The sequence below is a fragment of the Nicotiana tabacum genome, chromosome 20, assembly GCF_000715075.1.
Source record: "Nicotiana tabacum cultivar K326 chromosome 20, ASM71507v2, whole genome shotgun sequence".
In the NCBI taxonomy this organism is placed as follows: Eukaryota; Viridiplantae; Streptophyta; class Magnoliopsida; order Solanales; family Solanaceae; genus Nicotiana; species Nicotiana tabacum.
Window position 1 is genome coordinate 149,144,607 of NC_134099.1, and position 18,209 is coordinate 149,162,815.

General features: G+C 33.9%; 1 protein-coding gene across 1 annotated transcript; it reads left to right on the plus strand.

The window, feature by feature from the left end:
* Positions 1 to 11,520: 11,520 nt before the first annotated feature.
* On the plus strand, positions 11,521 to 13,838 carry LOC107821461 (uncharacterized). Its single transcript, XM_016647893.2, has 2 exons — positions 11,521 to 12,683; positions 13,220 to 13,838. Exons 1-2 carry the CDS (start codon positions 11,521 to 11,523, stop codon positions 13,836 to 13,838), a joined length of 1,782 nt encoding a protein of 593 aa, XP_016503379.2.
* Positions 13,839 to 18,209: the final 4,371 nt, after the last annotated feature.

Sequence of the window (18,209 nt, forward strand, 5' to 3'; positions counted from 1 at the left end):
ATATTGAGGCTCGACTAAATCCGGATAATATTATTAATAAGCCAATCCAATCCAATAGGTTCACTACTTTTAAAGTAGCTGAGGAGTAGTAGTATAGATCACATCCGACCATCAATTATACATTCTATGTCAACAAAAATGAGCAACTCATTAAAATGGAATTGCAGTGTTTAACCTATGTATTTATGTTGACTTGGCGAGAAGTGATGCTTCATTAATAGAAAGTTTATTTACTCCTGTCAACTAATAAATCAAAGTACTTTTCTGCCTCGAAATTTTATTTTGATCTAATTCACAAAAGGTGAAGCATAAACGACTTTCTTTTAATAGTTGATTCTTTGTCTCATATAAAGAGACGTAAATTGTTTGAAATTTGAACATATATAGAGATTACTTAGTTTATACTGTAGTTTAAATGCGCATAATTTTAAAATGTTCCGTGATACTGTTCTTTCTTCGCCCCCCCCCCCCCCCTTTTTTGGCTTTTCTGTTACTATTATATTTTTCACCTTTTCCTTTTTTGTGTGTGTTCCCGAAACTTACTTGCCGCTCTTAGACAGCCTCTTACTCAACTAGTATGAATGAAAACTATAAAAGTTACTCCTGCTATTTTCCTAATACTAGTTTTTCGACACGTGTGTTGCATGTGTATACCAAATCTTGCAGTATACATATAATTAAAGAAATATCAAAATTACTAAAATAAAATTTTGAGTAATAATCATAAATAAAATAATAAAGAACAGAGTTTGTGAATGATAGATGTGGAACATCATATGCTAACTTGTTTATGGAAGTCAAAATGAATAACCAAAGAGATATTTATTTAATAATATTATTTTATATTTCCTTCTCTGTTGTAGTATGTATTTCTCATTTGGTTAAATTTATTTTCTGGTTTACCTTTATGTGTTGTAGTATATTAATAGTGGCGGAGCCACATTTAACCAAGGGTTGTCAACCGACACCCCTTCGCCGGAAAATTACATTATATTGCTAGATAATTTATTTTATTTTATATATATTTACTATGCATTGATTCTCCTTGATTTTAAGGTGTATTTAAATTCTTATATTTTGATACCCCTTTGTGAATTTTCTGGCTCCGCCACTAAGTATATATATTGTTAATGTTTTGTTTATGTCTTCCTTAAAATAGCTAGTTGATCATTGTTAATTTTACAGTGTACACCTGCAAAGAAATAGTAGCAATTATTTGTGACAGAAAAATTTAAAAGCTACATTATTTACTTTACAATGTAGATGCAGCATGTATATTTTTCCATCTCAATGTTGTTTCACATTACGATTGTACTTCAACGTAAAAGTGAATGTAAATATTTTTGTGACAAATATATAATATATGTGAACTTTATGTACATCTACATGCATGCATATGCACATATAATACGTATATGTATATAAATACCTCACCTGGATCGTTTATTGGCTTTTTAGCAGTGTTGATATCTTTATCAAGTAAATCTAGCTAATATTACAATTTATTTTTGTTTGTTTCCCATCAAATTTATTTTGTGATGATGTTAGTTTTGAGACATAAAGTACAATATTATGGATATAACCTGATCTTTTGTTGAGGTGTTTTAATGATTTGTCATGTTTACTTTCCATGCATTAGAAGGTGGCGGAGCCAGAATTTTCATTAAGGGGAGTCAAAATATAAGAAAATAAACTCACCAAAAAATCTAGGGTGTCATTATTTAGTATATATACATATTTTAAAAATTAATTACCAAACTAAACAATGTAATTTTCCAACGAAGGGGTGTCGGTTGACACCCATGGGGTGCATGTGGCTCCGCCACAGGCATTAGACAACATATTCTTTCTATCTTTCAACAGAGTGAGCAATTTTTTTTGTCCTATACAGATAAAATAAAATGATCAATTAAAATAAAATTGATGATGTCACTAATTTATCAAGTAATAATTATTAATATTACTTGATTCATACCTCGATTCACCTTTTGTTTAAATAAAAAGATATGATGATTCGCAATATAGCACTATATATTAATAGCAATATAATTGATATATAAATTTATGAAAATAGTGAATCACGTAACTTCTTTTTTTTTGTTGGTTTTTCGCGATCCAATATCCGCGTTGGAACCTTGACTAATTCGGATTTGTGCTGTGTAAGGCTCATTTTCTATATCCAGGGCTCGAAATCAAGACCTCTAATTAAGGGTGAGGGATCTCATTCATTCTACAATAACTCATGTTTGTTGAATCACATAGCTAAGCAGATAATAACGAAAAGTTAACTTATCGCTATGGTATAGATTAGAGAATATGTGTAAAACGATGAGAATATAAAAGCATTAAAGTAATTATGGATCAAAATGGTGAAGACAAAAGACAAACCAAATTTTGAATGCTATAATTTTTTCTACCACAAAACTGAACTCAATAGGAATAAGGAGCTTTAAAATTGGAGTAGTAGATTGAATATAGAAGAACAATAACATACTTTTCAACTTTAAAGAAGAATTAACATAATAGCTATGGAGAATGATATGTTATTTTTGTATAACCGTAAAAAATATATTAGAAAGCTAAGGGGATAACTATTCTATTTATACTACCAATTGGTGGATTCAACTCCTCTTCGTTTTTTATCGTCTCTATTTTCCCAAGTTCCTACTTGAATGGATGACCTATATCCCTTTTTGTTATTAATGATTTATATTTAATCTACAAAATATGAGTCTTAACCATGGTTAGAATAATAGTAGTATATTTCAATTTTGCTCCCAATAATTTTGGAAATCTCACAATTCTAGCTAAACAAAAAGGGTTTTAACATATTTTCAGAATCTATAAATGATCAAATTATTGTCAGTTGCCATTTTCTGTCCGCTACTAAGGTTTTCTTCTTTATTTTATTTGATTTTTATATATATTTGAGGTTTTTGATGAATCCAACTAAATTTTGAGAGCATGTTCCAGTGGTCTTCCAGAAAAGAAAAGAAAAAGTAAGAAAGAAAGAAATAAAAGAATGAGTTTTTGACAAACTTACCCAAATATCTCCCTCTAAATTGCATGAAGAGCAAGGATTTTAGAATTCTTTCTTAACTTTGGAGCATATGACCAATTAAGCGTGCAACAAATTTAGACCAGAAAAAAGGGAGATCTCGGATACTTCGCAATCTAATGTTGATTGAATGAACTCAATAAACAAAGCATCCTTTCTGAATGGACACATCGGTTCGTAAGTTTTTTTGAGGCAGATATTTTTCTTTTTTAAATAAATCAGGTAATTAGGCTGTTTAGGCTAAGAGGGCATAACAGTAATTTAACTTTTTAATTAAGCGCTTCCCACTTTTAATATAACTAGTTTCTCGGCATGTGCGTTGCACATGTATTCCAAATCACGTAAGAAATGATTTTTTAAAATAATATCAATTTAGAACAATGATTTCAGTAAAATATTATACAAAAAAATAAAATATAAATTTATGCAAATGATCAATATGGATCATTACTTGTTTACCGATGTCAAAAAGATTGTATATTTTTTATTTTACGAAGATAAACAATTAAAGTTTAGTTAGATGCATGTGATTCTTTGACTTGTTTTATTTTATGGCAATCATCATGTAATTAAGTGCATCTAACCTAATACTCCCTTTAAAACGATTTTTTTGTTGTGCGTTCCCTTCCACTGTCCCAATGATAATTATATCGGGTCGTTTTTATTTTTTGTAAAACTTTTTGATCTTTTACATTGTTATCTCTTCATTTTCATTTTCATTTCGATTGCACCAACTTTTTCAACTTCCAGTAGCTCCTCAAATTGTTTATCAATTTTAACAATCCTTAGGTGACATCAATTTGCGATAAAATTTAAGTTCTTCTTAATATACCAAATTTGCGATAACTTTTTTTTTATACTTGCTTTGACTTTATTATAATAATATGATGAAGTATACTCACTTAATAATTTCTTTTATATAGTATTCTTTTTATGTTCATTTTCACCATTTCGGTGATAATCATATTGGGTTGCCATTGGCTTCTTCAAAAAATTTGGTCTTCTTGATTATCTCCTTGTTTATCTCTTCATCTTTAATTTTAATTGAACTAAAATTTTCAACTTACTATATCTTCTCTGCAATTAAACGTCTTGCAACTTGATCTCCTCAATTTTTTGTATTAGTATATATTGACAAGAAATGTGAAATCTTCATCCTTAATACAGTTTGCGATAAAATTTGGAGATGATTAATTATATTTTCATAACTCAGAAGGAGATGATTTATCGAGAAATGTGAAACCTTCTTGCTTTATGACGTGGGTGCATGATTAATAGTTTCTATAATGCCACTTAGCTTGTTAATTTGAAATAAATTACCCGGTTTCTGCTCTCAAAATACTCTCTCCGGTCCGGAATAAGTAATTTTTTGGCTTTTTTTTTGTGGTTCAAAATAAGTGATTTTTCCAGATTTCAAGAATGAATTAATTATTTTTTTCCTACATTGCCGTTGGAGTAAATAGTGTTGGAGTATGTGTTAGGAGTATTTATGTAAAGAGATAGTAAAGGTTAATATGGTCAATTTCATTTCTAATTAATGTTAAAAGGTGAATTTCTTAATCTGTGTGAAAATAGCTAGAAAATCACTTATTTTGGACCGAAGGGAGTAGTATTTTGTTGGAATATGCGCTCTGATCTTGCAAGACATAGAGTAAGTACATTAGTGAAGTGTTGTGGTACTTCTAAAGCACCAAGTGTGAAAATTTAGCGAGCAAATGAATGGTAATCACTGTTATATCAAGTGCCAAAAGGTATTTTTGCATCGGGGAAAAATTTCACGTCCAACATTTATATTGTTTGTAATCATAACCTCAATTACGTATTCTTGCTTCTTAAAATAAATCGTATAATTGTCTACAAAAAGGTGTTATTTGGATTATAACTCCCTCAATTAATTTCACGAACCGGATTTTCCATCGTTGGGATCGTGATGACGCCTAACTCCTAGAATGCTAGGCAAGCCAACAGATACAGTTATAACACATTAATCATTAATACAAACAGTAATTAGCAATAATTTAAATTAAGCAAATGTCAAGTGCGAAAATTTTATAACAGTTTAAAACACTAATACGTAACTACTCAAAAGATCTGGTGTCACAATCCACGAACTTCTAAGAACTTTCTACAAACACTGGTTTAAAAGAAATATATTTGTTCTCGAAATGAAAAGAGACAGGAAATCTAAGATAGAGGGAAGGGGACTACAGGGTCTGCGAACGCCAGCATATCTACCTTGGGTCTCTTGTGGACTAAAGGCAGCAACCCAAACTTTGATCAGTGCGGTCCAGTATTGGGATCTGCACAGAAAGTGCAGAGTGCAGTATTAGTACAACCGACCACATGTACTGGTAAGTTACGAGCCTAACCTCGGCGAAGTAGTGACGAGGCTAGAACACGACAAATAACATGAACTTGTGCAGTTAAATCATATACGAGAGAAATAATAATAACGGAAAGGGGAAAACATGCCGAGGGGACTATGAATATTCTGAAAATAGTACAATACAGAAACACAATGAATATCATACTTTGAACCAATGAAAGTAATAACACAATAGCCACGTGCACGACATCAACCTTCGTGTTTTTACTCTCGCCTTACCATAAGAAACAATAGAAACGGCACGACATCACCCTTCATGCATTAACTCTCTCATAATCATGGCACGACATCTCCCTTTGTGCATTATCATTATCAGAATACGACACGACATCACCCGTCGTGCATTAACACTCACAGAATATGGCACGACATCACCCTTCGTGCTTTATCACTCGCTCAACATTGCACGACATCACCCTTCGTGTTTTACACTCTCACCCAAACAGCAGGAACAATAATAACCCAATAAAGGAATCATCAATAAACAACCTCGTTTCAATATTTAACTTCACAATATAAATCTCAACTTGAGTCAATACTCAACAAATATCTAATACCAAGAAAAAAACATATTATAATTTGTTTAACATGAAGAATAACCAGTTTAAGCATGAACAATACATATAAAGAAACACAATAGTCATAAGTATAAGGTTCACTCGCATGCTATGAACCAACAACAACGTATAGATACTCGTCACCTCACTTATACGTCGTACTCAACAACTACACAAGTAGCAAATAAGGCAGCAACACCTAATCCCTCAAGCTAAGGTTAGCCACAACACTTACCTTGATTCCACGGTCAAAATCAAGCCTCAATTACCGCTTTAACTCTCGGTTCCACCTCCAATCCACTCGTATCTAGTCATAATTAATTTAAATATCAATTATCGCTAAAGAAATCAATTCCAATGCATAATTACATGTTTCCCAAAATTTTCCTCAAAAAGTCAAAAATTGACCCCGAGTCCGCTTGGTCAAAACTCGAAGTTCGGACCAAACCCCGATTACTCATTCACCCCCGAGTTCGAATATACAATTTATTTTGGAATCCGATCTCAATTTGAGGTCTAAATCCCTAAATTTTGAAATTCCTAAGTTCTACCCAAAAACACCCAATTCCACCATGAAAAACCCTAGATTCTAAGATGAAATATTGTAAAAAGATGAAATAGATTGAAAGAAATAAGTTAAGAATCACTTACTTATGATTTGGGGAAGAAAGGGTCTTTGGAAAATCACCTTTTGAAGTTTAGGGTTTGAAAATTTGAGAAATAAATCAAAAATCCCATCCAAAATCGTTTTTGAACAGTTGTAGATATCACATTTGCGATAAGGGGTTCGCAAATGCGAACATTTCATCGCAAATACGAAGAATGTCCACGACCTGCTATCAGCGCAAATGCGAACACTTGTTCGCAAATGCGACATATTCCTATCGAAAATGTGATCCCGAGCTTCGCAATTGTGAAGGTCTCCTCCCATCCCTACTGATCGCAAATGCGAAGCTACTTCGCAAATATGATGCTCGCATTTGCGAGCCAGACATCGCAAATGCGAAGTTGCAGACCTGAAGCATACTGACAATTTTCTTAAGTTTCAAAACACTCCGTAGCCTATCCAAAACTCATCCGAGCCCTCGGGGCTCCAAACCAAACATGCACACAAGTCTTAAAAGTTTCTATTTTTCACAACCGAGGGTCCAAATCACGTCATTTAAACTCCGTTTCTCACCAAATTTCACAAACATGACTTAAATACCATATTAAACCTTTACCGGGCTCCGGAACCAAAATACGGGCCCGATACCAACAAGATCAAACATTATTCGATTTCCAAAAATTATTATATTTTTAGTTTAATAATTTTCTTAAAAAATTTATTTCTCGGGCTATGGACCTCGGAATTCTATTCCGGGAGTATGCTCAAGTCCCATATTTTACTACGGACCCTCTGGGACCGTCAAGGCATGGGTCCGGAGTCCATTTACTCAAAATATTGACCGAAGTCAATTTAAATCAATTTTAAAGGCAAAACTTAGTATTTTCTCAAATTTTCACATAAAGGCTTTCCGGAAACGCGCCCGGACTGCGTACGCAAATCGAGGAGAAGTAAGATGAGGTTTTGAAGGCCTCGAAACCCCAAATTAAATTTTAAAACACGAGATGACCTTTTGGGTCATCACAATTAATAATGTTCTTCTCAATAAACCATCTTCATAAAATCTTCATCCTTACAAAAATATACATAAATATCTTATTAAGTCGTAGAGAAATAATTATAAAAAGTATGAGTGTTTTACCTTTCCTTATAATCAACATTTTCGATGCTACGACAAGGACGTGTTGCAATATTATTTAAAAAGTTTACTTGTAATTCTTGCAAGAAAATTCCATGGGTCATCTTTATATGTTATAATTTTTATTTTTTTATTGAATCTACAATGTATATCCCCTCTCTATATATATGTGTGTGTGTTGGATTGGATACACTCTAAAAAGCTATACTTTTTTAAAGCAATTGAAAAAAATATGTTTCTGCATAGTCAAATGAATTATGATATCCTAACCTTCGTGTATTTTGCAGATTATTTGTTTGGCAATGTAAAATTCACAATGGAAAAAGAGATCTTTACGCAAAATAGCTGATTGTATTTGTGTTTTTTTTAGTCAGTTTATATCAATTATATACACATTATACATGGATTATACATATATTATATATCTACCTGCTAATTTAATTTATATTTTGGATGAACGACTATTTAGGTTAATTCGATTTAAAGCCCATCTAATTATATCTAAAGCAAATGATGATCTTTGTTGGCAGGGCAAGTTCAAGCATCCTTTGGTAAATAATCTAAATAATAACTTTTAATTTAAAACATTATATCCTTGACAAATAATCTTAATAATTTTTTAAGTTATATATTTATTTTATTTTATATTATTAAATATAATATTTAATTAATTTAACTTTTAAATGTTGGGTTTCCCACGTGCACATGAATGCTAAATCATGTGGTACACGATTTTTTAAAATCAAATTAATATTATTAAAATAAAACTTTGGATAAATAATTCGACATGAAAGAATCATTATTATAAACTATTAATGAATCATCGTATGGTGACTTATTTGTCAAGATCAATACGGTATAATATCTATAATTGTTACTCTATGTACTTTTGAGTTTTTTAATCTTAATTGATCACATTTAATCACACATATTATTTTTAGAGGACAAGAAAAGATGTACATGTCATTCGGCATATGAAATACGTAGCATGTTGGAAATAAAACATACCAAATAATGACAAATATATCACCAAAAATCAGGCACTCTAACAATGTTATTTGTTTAAATTTGTACTTTTTTCACAATTACTTATCATCACATAATAAATATTATACTGCAACCATGCAACAACAACCACACACAAAATTTCTCCAACCTTGACATGCTCGAATTCATTTTGTATAATTTTTCATTCCTTTTCTTTTATTATGTAAGAAAAATATTTGCTATAATGCCTTAGAATAAAATTGACATTTTTTTACTCATTATCCAAGTAAGAGGTTGCACTTTTGATTTGGATTGCAGACCTTGTTACTCTTTCAATTTCAAGAGATACACTCTCTTTAATGAAGTGATGAGCGATCAATGATGACCTCCCATTTTAGAGAAATAAACAAATGGAGACTGCATACAATACTTATATACTTTGTGCTTCCACGATCTCCAAACTTCTAATTACGGCACATTGAAAATGAACCATTTGATTTTGAAAGTAATTTCTTCCTTGCAAAGTAAAACAATTTATAGGGAAGAAAAACACAAGTTACGATGAAAGTATGCATCCTTTCATCTTAAGACACAACTCTTCGTTATAAATATTTATTTATCTTTTATATTTACACGTTGCCTTGGGTTAGTGTGTAAATGTAGGTGTAGGTTCTTTTTTATAAAGAATATTCAAATTATTTAAAAGGACATTCTAGTAATTTAGCTATAATTTTTATTGATAGGAAGGCGTTGGATGGTTTGAGTAAAAATAAAGTGCTATTTGTAAGGCTTTTGAAGATATATTTTTATGTTCTAATTTTGAAAAGGCACCCTTTTTTCCTTTTAATTATATATATATTTTAAAGGCAAACGATTGAAAATAAAGTAAACAATAGACACTTGTTAGAAAAAATCACTTTGAATATTAGATACTAATAGGAAGGATCACATCTTTTCAAGTAAATTTAACATTTTTGTGTAATATTTTTATATGTAAAGTATTTAAATAATTTAAAAGGGTATTTTGGTAATTTGACTTTTAACTTAAGGACTTTCCACTTTTAATATAATATAGATAGATATAGATAAATATAGATTTGTCTGGCTCTAATACTACTATAATAGGAAAAGTCAAATAATATTTCATTGGATAATATATTTCAAATTTTTCTTGAAAATAGCTTTGAACTATAAACTTTTTAGTGTTTTTTATGTCATTCCTAAAAATGAAAATTTTATTTAGAGATGAAAATGTTCAAATACGCACCATAACTTTTACTCCGTGAAATATTTCTAAGCTGAATCCGACTGCTTCCCTCTTCTTCTTTTTTTTTCTTTTGAAAGGTTGGAGTATAACAAGGAAAAAGAAAGGAAACAATTACTAATCTGTCAAGCCAATAACAATTGAGATTCATTTGAAATTCCTTAAAAATAACATGTTAATGTTGCAGGCAAAAAAAAAATGGATAGAGAATAAAAGAGAAAATGAAAGGAATGAGCATGATTAAAATTCATTGGGAACAAACATTCTTCACTGCCAATGCTTCTTGGGATTTCACCTAAGCAGTACATTTTCTCAAATCTCAAGGCCGCCGCACAAAAGCAAATGTTTCATGGAAGTTAGGATTGCTTCTAATACTCGCCACTACATATCCTCGCAAGTAGGTGTGTACAAAAGAAATCAACAAATCGCGTCAATCTGATAATTCGAATCAAATTAAAAATAAAAAATCGATTATGGTTCGGTTTGATTTAGTTTGGTATTGGAAAAAAAAATTCGATCATAATTAGTTTGATTTTAGCTAAAGAAAGTCAAACCGAAATCAAACCAACCCGACAATACATGTATAAATTTTTTAGATATATTTAATATATAAATATGCTTATTGTGATGTAAGTTATAAATATTTCTTAATCTTTTTCATAATTTTATCTTTTAAGGTATTATTTCAATGTTGGATTTAGAACTTTTGAATGTTCCAATAAGTTTTAGTCATTAATATTAGTAACTCAAATAATGCTAACAAAATCCCAAAACAAAATCGAATCAATACTAATGCTAACAAAAGACATTCAATTTTAATACTAGAAATGACAATGTATTGAATATCTATTTTTTGTTTTGCAGTGTTTGAGATTAAAATACATAACATATTTTTATTTTTCTTTATTGTTTAGTCATGTAATTAATATTCCCTTGTAAGTCTACTTATTTTAGCATGACTTAGTACTTTTAGATTATGTTTATTTTTATTATGGCTTCTTAATTAGCAATATTTATTTTACGTGATTTTATAGTTGAATATTTTGGGATATTGCCATGACACATCTCATATTTTGTATTATTTTCTTGGAAAATACCTCATATAGTTGTATCTTACTAGGATTAAAGAAATATTTGGAGCACAATTTATATCCTTTATCCCTCAAATTTGACAAACATGGTATAAACTCATCTTAAATTTAATCCCGGAATTAATTACCCTTATCCCTCGTATAAAACGAGCCTTTGGAGTAAAATAAAGCTGTATAAAATCAAGTTCCATACTTTATTATTTAGCTGTTGCCAGTAAGTGTTTTTAACTTCATTTCCCTCGTCATATGCTTGTTGTTAGCCCTTGATGAAAGGTAAAACCACAACTATTACTTGCATTATTTAACCTAAGCTTCTATAGTCAGTACAAAAGAATTTTACAGGGCCTGGTCCTACTGTTTTACATTGCTTTTCCACAATTAAGTCCTCAGCACTTCAGCTCCTCTTTAAGTAAACTTTCTAACATAAAATCAATGGATCCACTGGCATCTCATCCAACTGCCTTTCCAGATTTCCAACAAAACTATCTGGATTCTAACCGCTCCTCCTCATGCTCCAGCCTTAATAATACAAGGGACGGGCCTCTGCCACCCGTCCCTGGTGCCAAGCTACGCCTTATGTGCAGCTACGGGGGTCACATTATCCCCCGCCCGCACGACAAATCACTATTTTACATTGGAGGTGACACTCGCATTGTTGTGGTGGATCGCCTCTCCTCCCTCTCTGACATCCACACTCGCCTTTCACACACCCTCCTCAACGGCAACAAGTTCACTCTCAAGTATCAGCTTCCTAATGAAGACCTTGATTCAATTGTATCAGTCACCACAGAAGAAGACTTGCAACATATGATTGAAGCATATGATCGCGCAATGTTGGTTTCACCTAATTTGAGACCTTCCCGTCTTCGCTTGTTCCTGTTTCTTGAAAAGATAGAAACTGCAGCCTCTATGGGTTGCCTTCTTGATGATGCCAAGTCCGAAACGTGGTTCGTTGATGCTTTTAACAATGCTGGCTTTATTTCCAGAGGTCTCTCTGATTCAGCTGTAGTAGATAATTTGCTGGAACTAGACAATTTTCCAGAGAGTGATTCTTTTGCAGACCTGGAGGCTCGGAATCATGAGTCATTGGCCAAGAATGCTATTCAGGAAGTGCATTCTACAATGCCTGATTCACCTATGGTTGATACAACCTCATCATTTGAGTCCACTGTTTCATCTCAATCTAGGGGAAATCTGCTTCCTGTTGCAGTTAAAGTTGAAGATAGTCATATGAACGCGACATTCAAGGATCAGATTCTTGGGTTATATGAGCGGTTCTCACATATTAATATCGCTTCAAATGAACAAAAACTGGATGATGGTTTTAATCATTTGGCTGCAACTGCAACCGCAGCTGCAGCCCCAGCTATTCCTACTGTAATTGGTGGTGCAGAAACTATGTTATCAGCTGGTTTTGTGAAATCTACAGCTGCTAATGATGATGAGAAAACAGATCAGGGTGCGCCTACTAGGCTCCGGAAACTCCTATTGAGGTCACTATCAAATCAGAGAAAAAATGGAGATGGTTATACCTTGCCATCACCTGATTCACAATGTGCTGGTTACAATTTGCCATCACCTGATTCTGTAGCAAGGTATGAATGTACTCTTTGTTCATTTTGCTTACAAGTTTTGTAGGGAGATTATAAGAATCATATCAAAAGTTGAAGTAAACCACAAAGGGATCATTTGGTTTGAAGACAAGTTATGCTGGGATTAGTTATGCTGAGATTAGTCATCCCGGTATTATTTCTTATTGACTGTTTGCTATGTTGTATTGATCCTGAGATTGTCAATTTTATTGTTTTATCCTTGGATTACTACTCCACTCTCTGACAGGTTTAAGTTATCCCGGTACTATTTTTAATCCTAGGATAACTTACCCCAGGATTAGTAACTAAACAAGAGATAAGGCGACACCAAAAATTTTTATCCCAGGATTATTTTTGCTAATCATTCGTACCAAACGACCCCAAAGTGTAGTAATAAAATAATAATCCCAGAAAAGAAGTAATGTTTTTGTTGCTCCACCTATTTGGCGTATTTTCCTGTATAATACTGAAATGTTTTTTTTTTTAACTTTGTCAACTAAGATATCTGTTATATAATTTTCCAACATTTTACCTTTCAGTGATAGCAACATTGCCTCAGCAACTTCACTCGCAAAACACACGATTTACCAAGAAGCAACTCCAGCAACAGGTGTCGAAAACAGTCTTCATATTGCAGTAACTGATTCCAGGAATAATAGTAACGATACAAACTCTCAAAGTCAGATGCAACAAGTTCAAGATTCTGTAGTTATACAGGCTTCCCAACATAATTTGTACCAGCAACCACAGTTCATTCCAACCGGCGCCCATTACATCCAACATACTGCAACAGGTCCAATAACAATTCCATCTTACTGTCCAATGTATGCACTTCAATCCCAGCACCCAATACATCAGCAAATGGATCAGCAATATCAAATGTATTTGATTCCTGTCCCTCAAATGACAATGCAATCTAATATAGCTGATGCTACAGTTACATCCTTTAAACCTGAAATGGCTGCAAATGCATATAGAATAGCCACCACAGCTACTCCATCATTTGTTCAAGTTCCTAATAGTCAATTTCAGCAACAATATTGTTGTCTTTCCAAGTTTTCTCCTCCATCACAGCCACTGGCTGCTGTTTCCAATGCCAATGCTAATTTGAGCTATGAATATTCTCATCCTACGCATGATCAGGTGTACTACGCTTAACATCCAGCTCCTCTGCTTCCTTTGCAGTACCAAACAACGACCCCTACTGCAGTTTTATTTTCACAGGCCTCATCACAACTAGCTGCGGAGAACACCACTTCACAAAACATAACCTCGTAGCCTCTTTAAGTAAATACAGGCCTTAACACAACTAGCTGCGGAGACTAGTATATGGTGTTGTAAGAAGCAATTTAAGATCAGTATTGGAACTGCATCCTATGTATTATTCTCTCTTTTCTACATGCATGTATGTCTTTATAATTGGTATTCTCTATAATAAAGAACCTGTTAGATGAATCCAAGATTGTTGCTTTTGGTCATCCATCTATGCCCAATATAAAAGAGGGAAAAGAATCCTTTCCATCAGGCAGCATTTCATGCTTAATTCATGGTCATCCTGCAGTTCAATTGTTTGCAAAAACTAGAGAAACAGGAAGTTTAAAACAAGCTGAATCCACTATTGTGGTCCACTAAAAACTACTAGTATCATGCTTCAAGATTATCAGATATGTCAATGGAACAGTAGTTCGAGCTTCAGTTCAGCCCAATGGTGATGGGAGCTTGACCTCTATGCCATGAGAGAAGGGAATGGAGAGAGAAGAAGGAAGAAGGAGAAGTGAATCTTCCAGAATCTGTTTCTCTAATTAAATTCTGACTGGAGTGCCTACTATATACAAGATGTAACAAAACACAACCAACTAACTAACTAACAAATGAGTTGGCTACAGCTGTCAACTTCAAGCTACTGCAACACTAACCAACTGAGCACTAAGCTAAGTAAAGCTACTAATTCTACTAATTTACATAATTAATCTTAACACCCCCCCCCTCCCCAAGTTGGAGGTGTAGTAAACACAATCAACTTTCCCAATATAGCACTGTGTTTGATTCTAGTCAGAGCCTTGGTGAGAATGTCTGCTAGTTGATTGTCTGTTCTGATATGGTGGAGTAAAATCACGCCTGCTTGTAGTTGATCACGCACAAAATAGCAATCCACTTCTATATGTTTGGTTATTTCATGCAATACAGGATTCCTGGCAATGTAAAGTGCAGATTGGCTGTCACAAAATACTGAAATGGGCATAGAAAAAGGGACAGTCAGCTCTTCAAATAATCTGCTCAATCATACCAATTCCCCTACTACTTTCCTCAAGGCCCTATGCTCTGCTTCTGCAGAGGACAAAGATATAGTCTCTTGTTTCTTAGGCTTCCAGCTGGTGGGGCTATTACCTAGAAGGACCAGATAACCTGTAATAGATCTCCTAGAGTCTGGGCAGGCTGCCCAGTCAGAGTCACAATAGGCTCTAGCTGTGTGATATGCATCTTTTGACATGAGAAACCTAGAGTATGATCATTTTTCAGGTATATGAGTAGGTGAAATGCTGCCTTCAAATGAGGCTCTCTGGGCTCTTGCATGAATTGGCTCAAGTGCTGAACACTATATGCAATATCCAACCTGGCATTAGTTAGGAAATTCAGCTTACCCACCAGCTTTGATCCTGCAAAATGGTGCCTTCCTTGGCCTTTAGCTTTATAGTGGGATCTAATGGTGAGGAACAAGAACTATGATCCAAGCAATTGTATTCTTTCAGCAAGTCCAGCACAAACTTCCTTTGGGATATAATGGCACCATCATCTTTGTACATGACTTCCAACCCCAAAAAATAATGCAATTGTCCTAGGTTTTTGATCTTAAATTGTTCATGTAGAAAGGATTTGAGTTGTGCAATTTCCTCCTGGTCAGTCCTAATGAGCACACATCATCCATATATAGTGCAACATATACTGAGGACTTTCCATTCTTTTTTTAGAAGAATGAGTAGTCATTCATGGAATGTGTATAACTTTTTGAACATAATGCTTCAGTCAACTTTGCATACCACTGCCCACTAGCTTGTTTTAAACCATAGAGAAACTTATTTTGCTTACAAACTAGTCCTAGCTTATCCACAACAAGTCCAGGTAGGACTTGCATATACACTTCCTCAAGAAGATCTCTATGAAGGAAAGCAATGTTCACATCTAGCTGAGATGTGGCCTAACCTTTCGTAACCGTAATGGCTATCAATGCTCTCACTATTGTCATCTTCACCACTGGCGAAAAAGTTTCTGTGTAATCAATTCGTGCCTGCTTGGGTGTAACCTTTGACAACCAATCTATCTTTAAATCTTTCAATGCTGCCATTAGTTTTATGCTTCACCTTGTAGACCCATTTGCAACCTATTGCCTGCTTCCCAGGTGGCAATGGAATGAGGTCCCAGGTCTGATTAGAATATAATGCTTCAAACTCTTGTGTCATTGCAACTTTCCATGCAGGGTCAATAGCTGCCTCCTCATATGATGATAGCTCCCTGTCATGACAAATATTTCTCACAAGAACTTGACTATTAAGAGTTAGTAGATCAGAGGCAATGTGATGATTCATAGAAAATAAAGCATTAAGGGAAACATAATTTGGTTTAAGGTTGGGAAGAGAATGTACATAATCTTGCAAATAACCAGGTGGCCTATGTGTTCTTTGAGATTGTCTCAATTGTAAAGGTTCTACAGAGGATTATTCAGTATAATGTTGTGGTGAATAAGGCAATGGAGACATAAGTACTGTAGAAGGTGATGAGGAAGCAACAGGTGCAGGTGACATAGAGTTGTGTGTGATATCAAAACTCCTTTGATTAGTCAGAACATCAGACAAGTGTTGTACAATTTTTGTGTCACCAGAAGATTGTTCATGTAAGGACTCAATGAAGGGTATTGAATGAGGAACATAAGGTTGAGAAGGTGCATGCATACTGACTGCAAAGGGAAAAATGAACTTGTTAAAGACTACAACTCTGGAAATGTGGAACTTCTTAGTGTCTAGATTCAAAACTTTGTACCCTTTTATGTTGAAAGGATAACCAACAAAGACATGTGGTGTTGTTCTAGGCTCAAACTTGTCCCTGTGTGGTTTTGATATAGTAGGGTAGCAAAGATATCCAAAACTTTTAAGGTGAGAATATTTTGGTTTTCTTTTGTACAATAGCTCACATAGAGTCTGGTTTTTAAGAGAGGCAGAGGGCAATCTGTTTGTAATATAGGTGGAACAAAGAACACACTCTCCCCGGTACTTTAGTGGCAATTTAGATTGGAAGAGAAGTGCTCTGGCTGTTTCAAGGGGGTATTTATGGTTTCTTTCCATCACACCATTCTGTTGTGGTGTATAGGGGCAAGTTCTTTGGTGAATGATGCTTTTAGATTGGAATAGCATACTTGCTTCTGTGTTGGTGAATTCTAACTCATTATCTGACCTAATGGCCTCGACAGTCACAAAAAATTGGTTTTCCACCAGATTAATAAAGCCTTTGAGAACTTGAAGAGCATTGCTTTTGCTAGATAAAAGGTGAGTCCAGGTAGACCTATTGAAGTCACCCACCATGGTGATAAAGTATTTGTGTATGTCATGTGCAGGGACATGGTATGGGGCCCATAGATCAATGTGTAGTCATTCAAAAATTCTGCTAGTTGTGCTAGTTCTCTGAGAAAATGTGAGTCTTTCTTGTCTAGCCGTGGGGCAGATGGTACAGTTAAAAGGTTGTTTGGGAGAAACAATTACAGGAATGGAAGAAATGTTTTTCATTTTGACAAAAAGGGACATGTCCAAATTTGTTGTGCCATAACATATCCACATTATCTCCAGTACACAAATGAGAACATGCATTGGAAGTCTTAGAAGATGGATTCATAAGAGAAAATTGTCCTTTATTATTTGCACATGGAGTATTTACAACATGATGAAATGAAACACACTTATTGACATGCAATGAATTATTTACAACAGAATAAGAAGGACACTGTATGTTACAAGTGCAACAAGCAAAAGTATTTGGTAAGATGTCAGGGGTCTTTACTGTAGGGCTCGCACTGTTGTTCTTCAAACAACTTGGGTATAGGATGTACAGTCCATCCTTGACCCTACCAATCACCAGAAGCCTCTTCAATGAAGGGGTCTGCAGTATACAATAATGTTTAGCAAGGGCAACAAGGCAGTTGAGATGAGAAGCCAAAGAATGAACAGAGATCAAATTGCATCTAAAGGAAGGGACAAACATCACCCTGTCTAAAGTGATCTTAGGAGTGAGTATCACACTACCAATCTCTGTCACCTTTACTTTATATCCATTTGATAGTATAACTAACAAAGGACAGGGTAATATTATTATATTGGTTAATAGGGATCTATTAAAGGTCATATTGTTTGATGCCCCTGAATCTATAATCTATGAATTAGACTTGTTTTTTAAACATTCACAAGACAACTTACCAAAATCCATAGAAGAAGTGCAAGCTATAATACCTGAAAAATTTTGCTGCTCCAGTTGGCATGTTGGCAC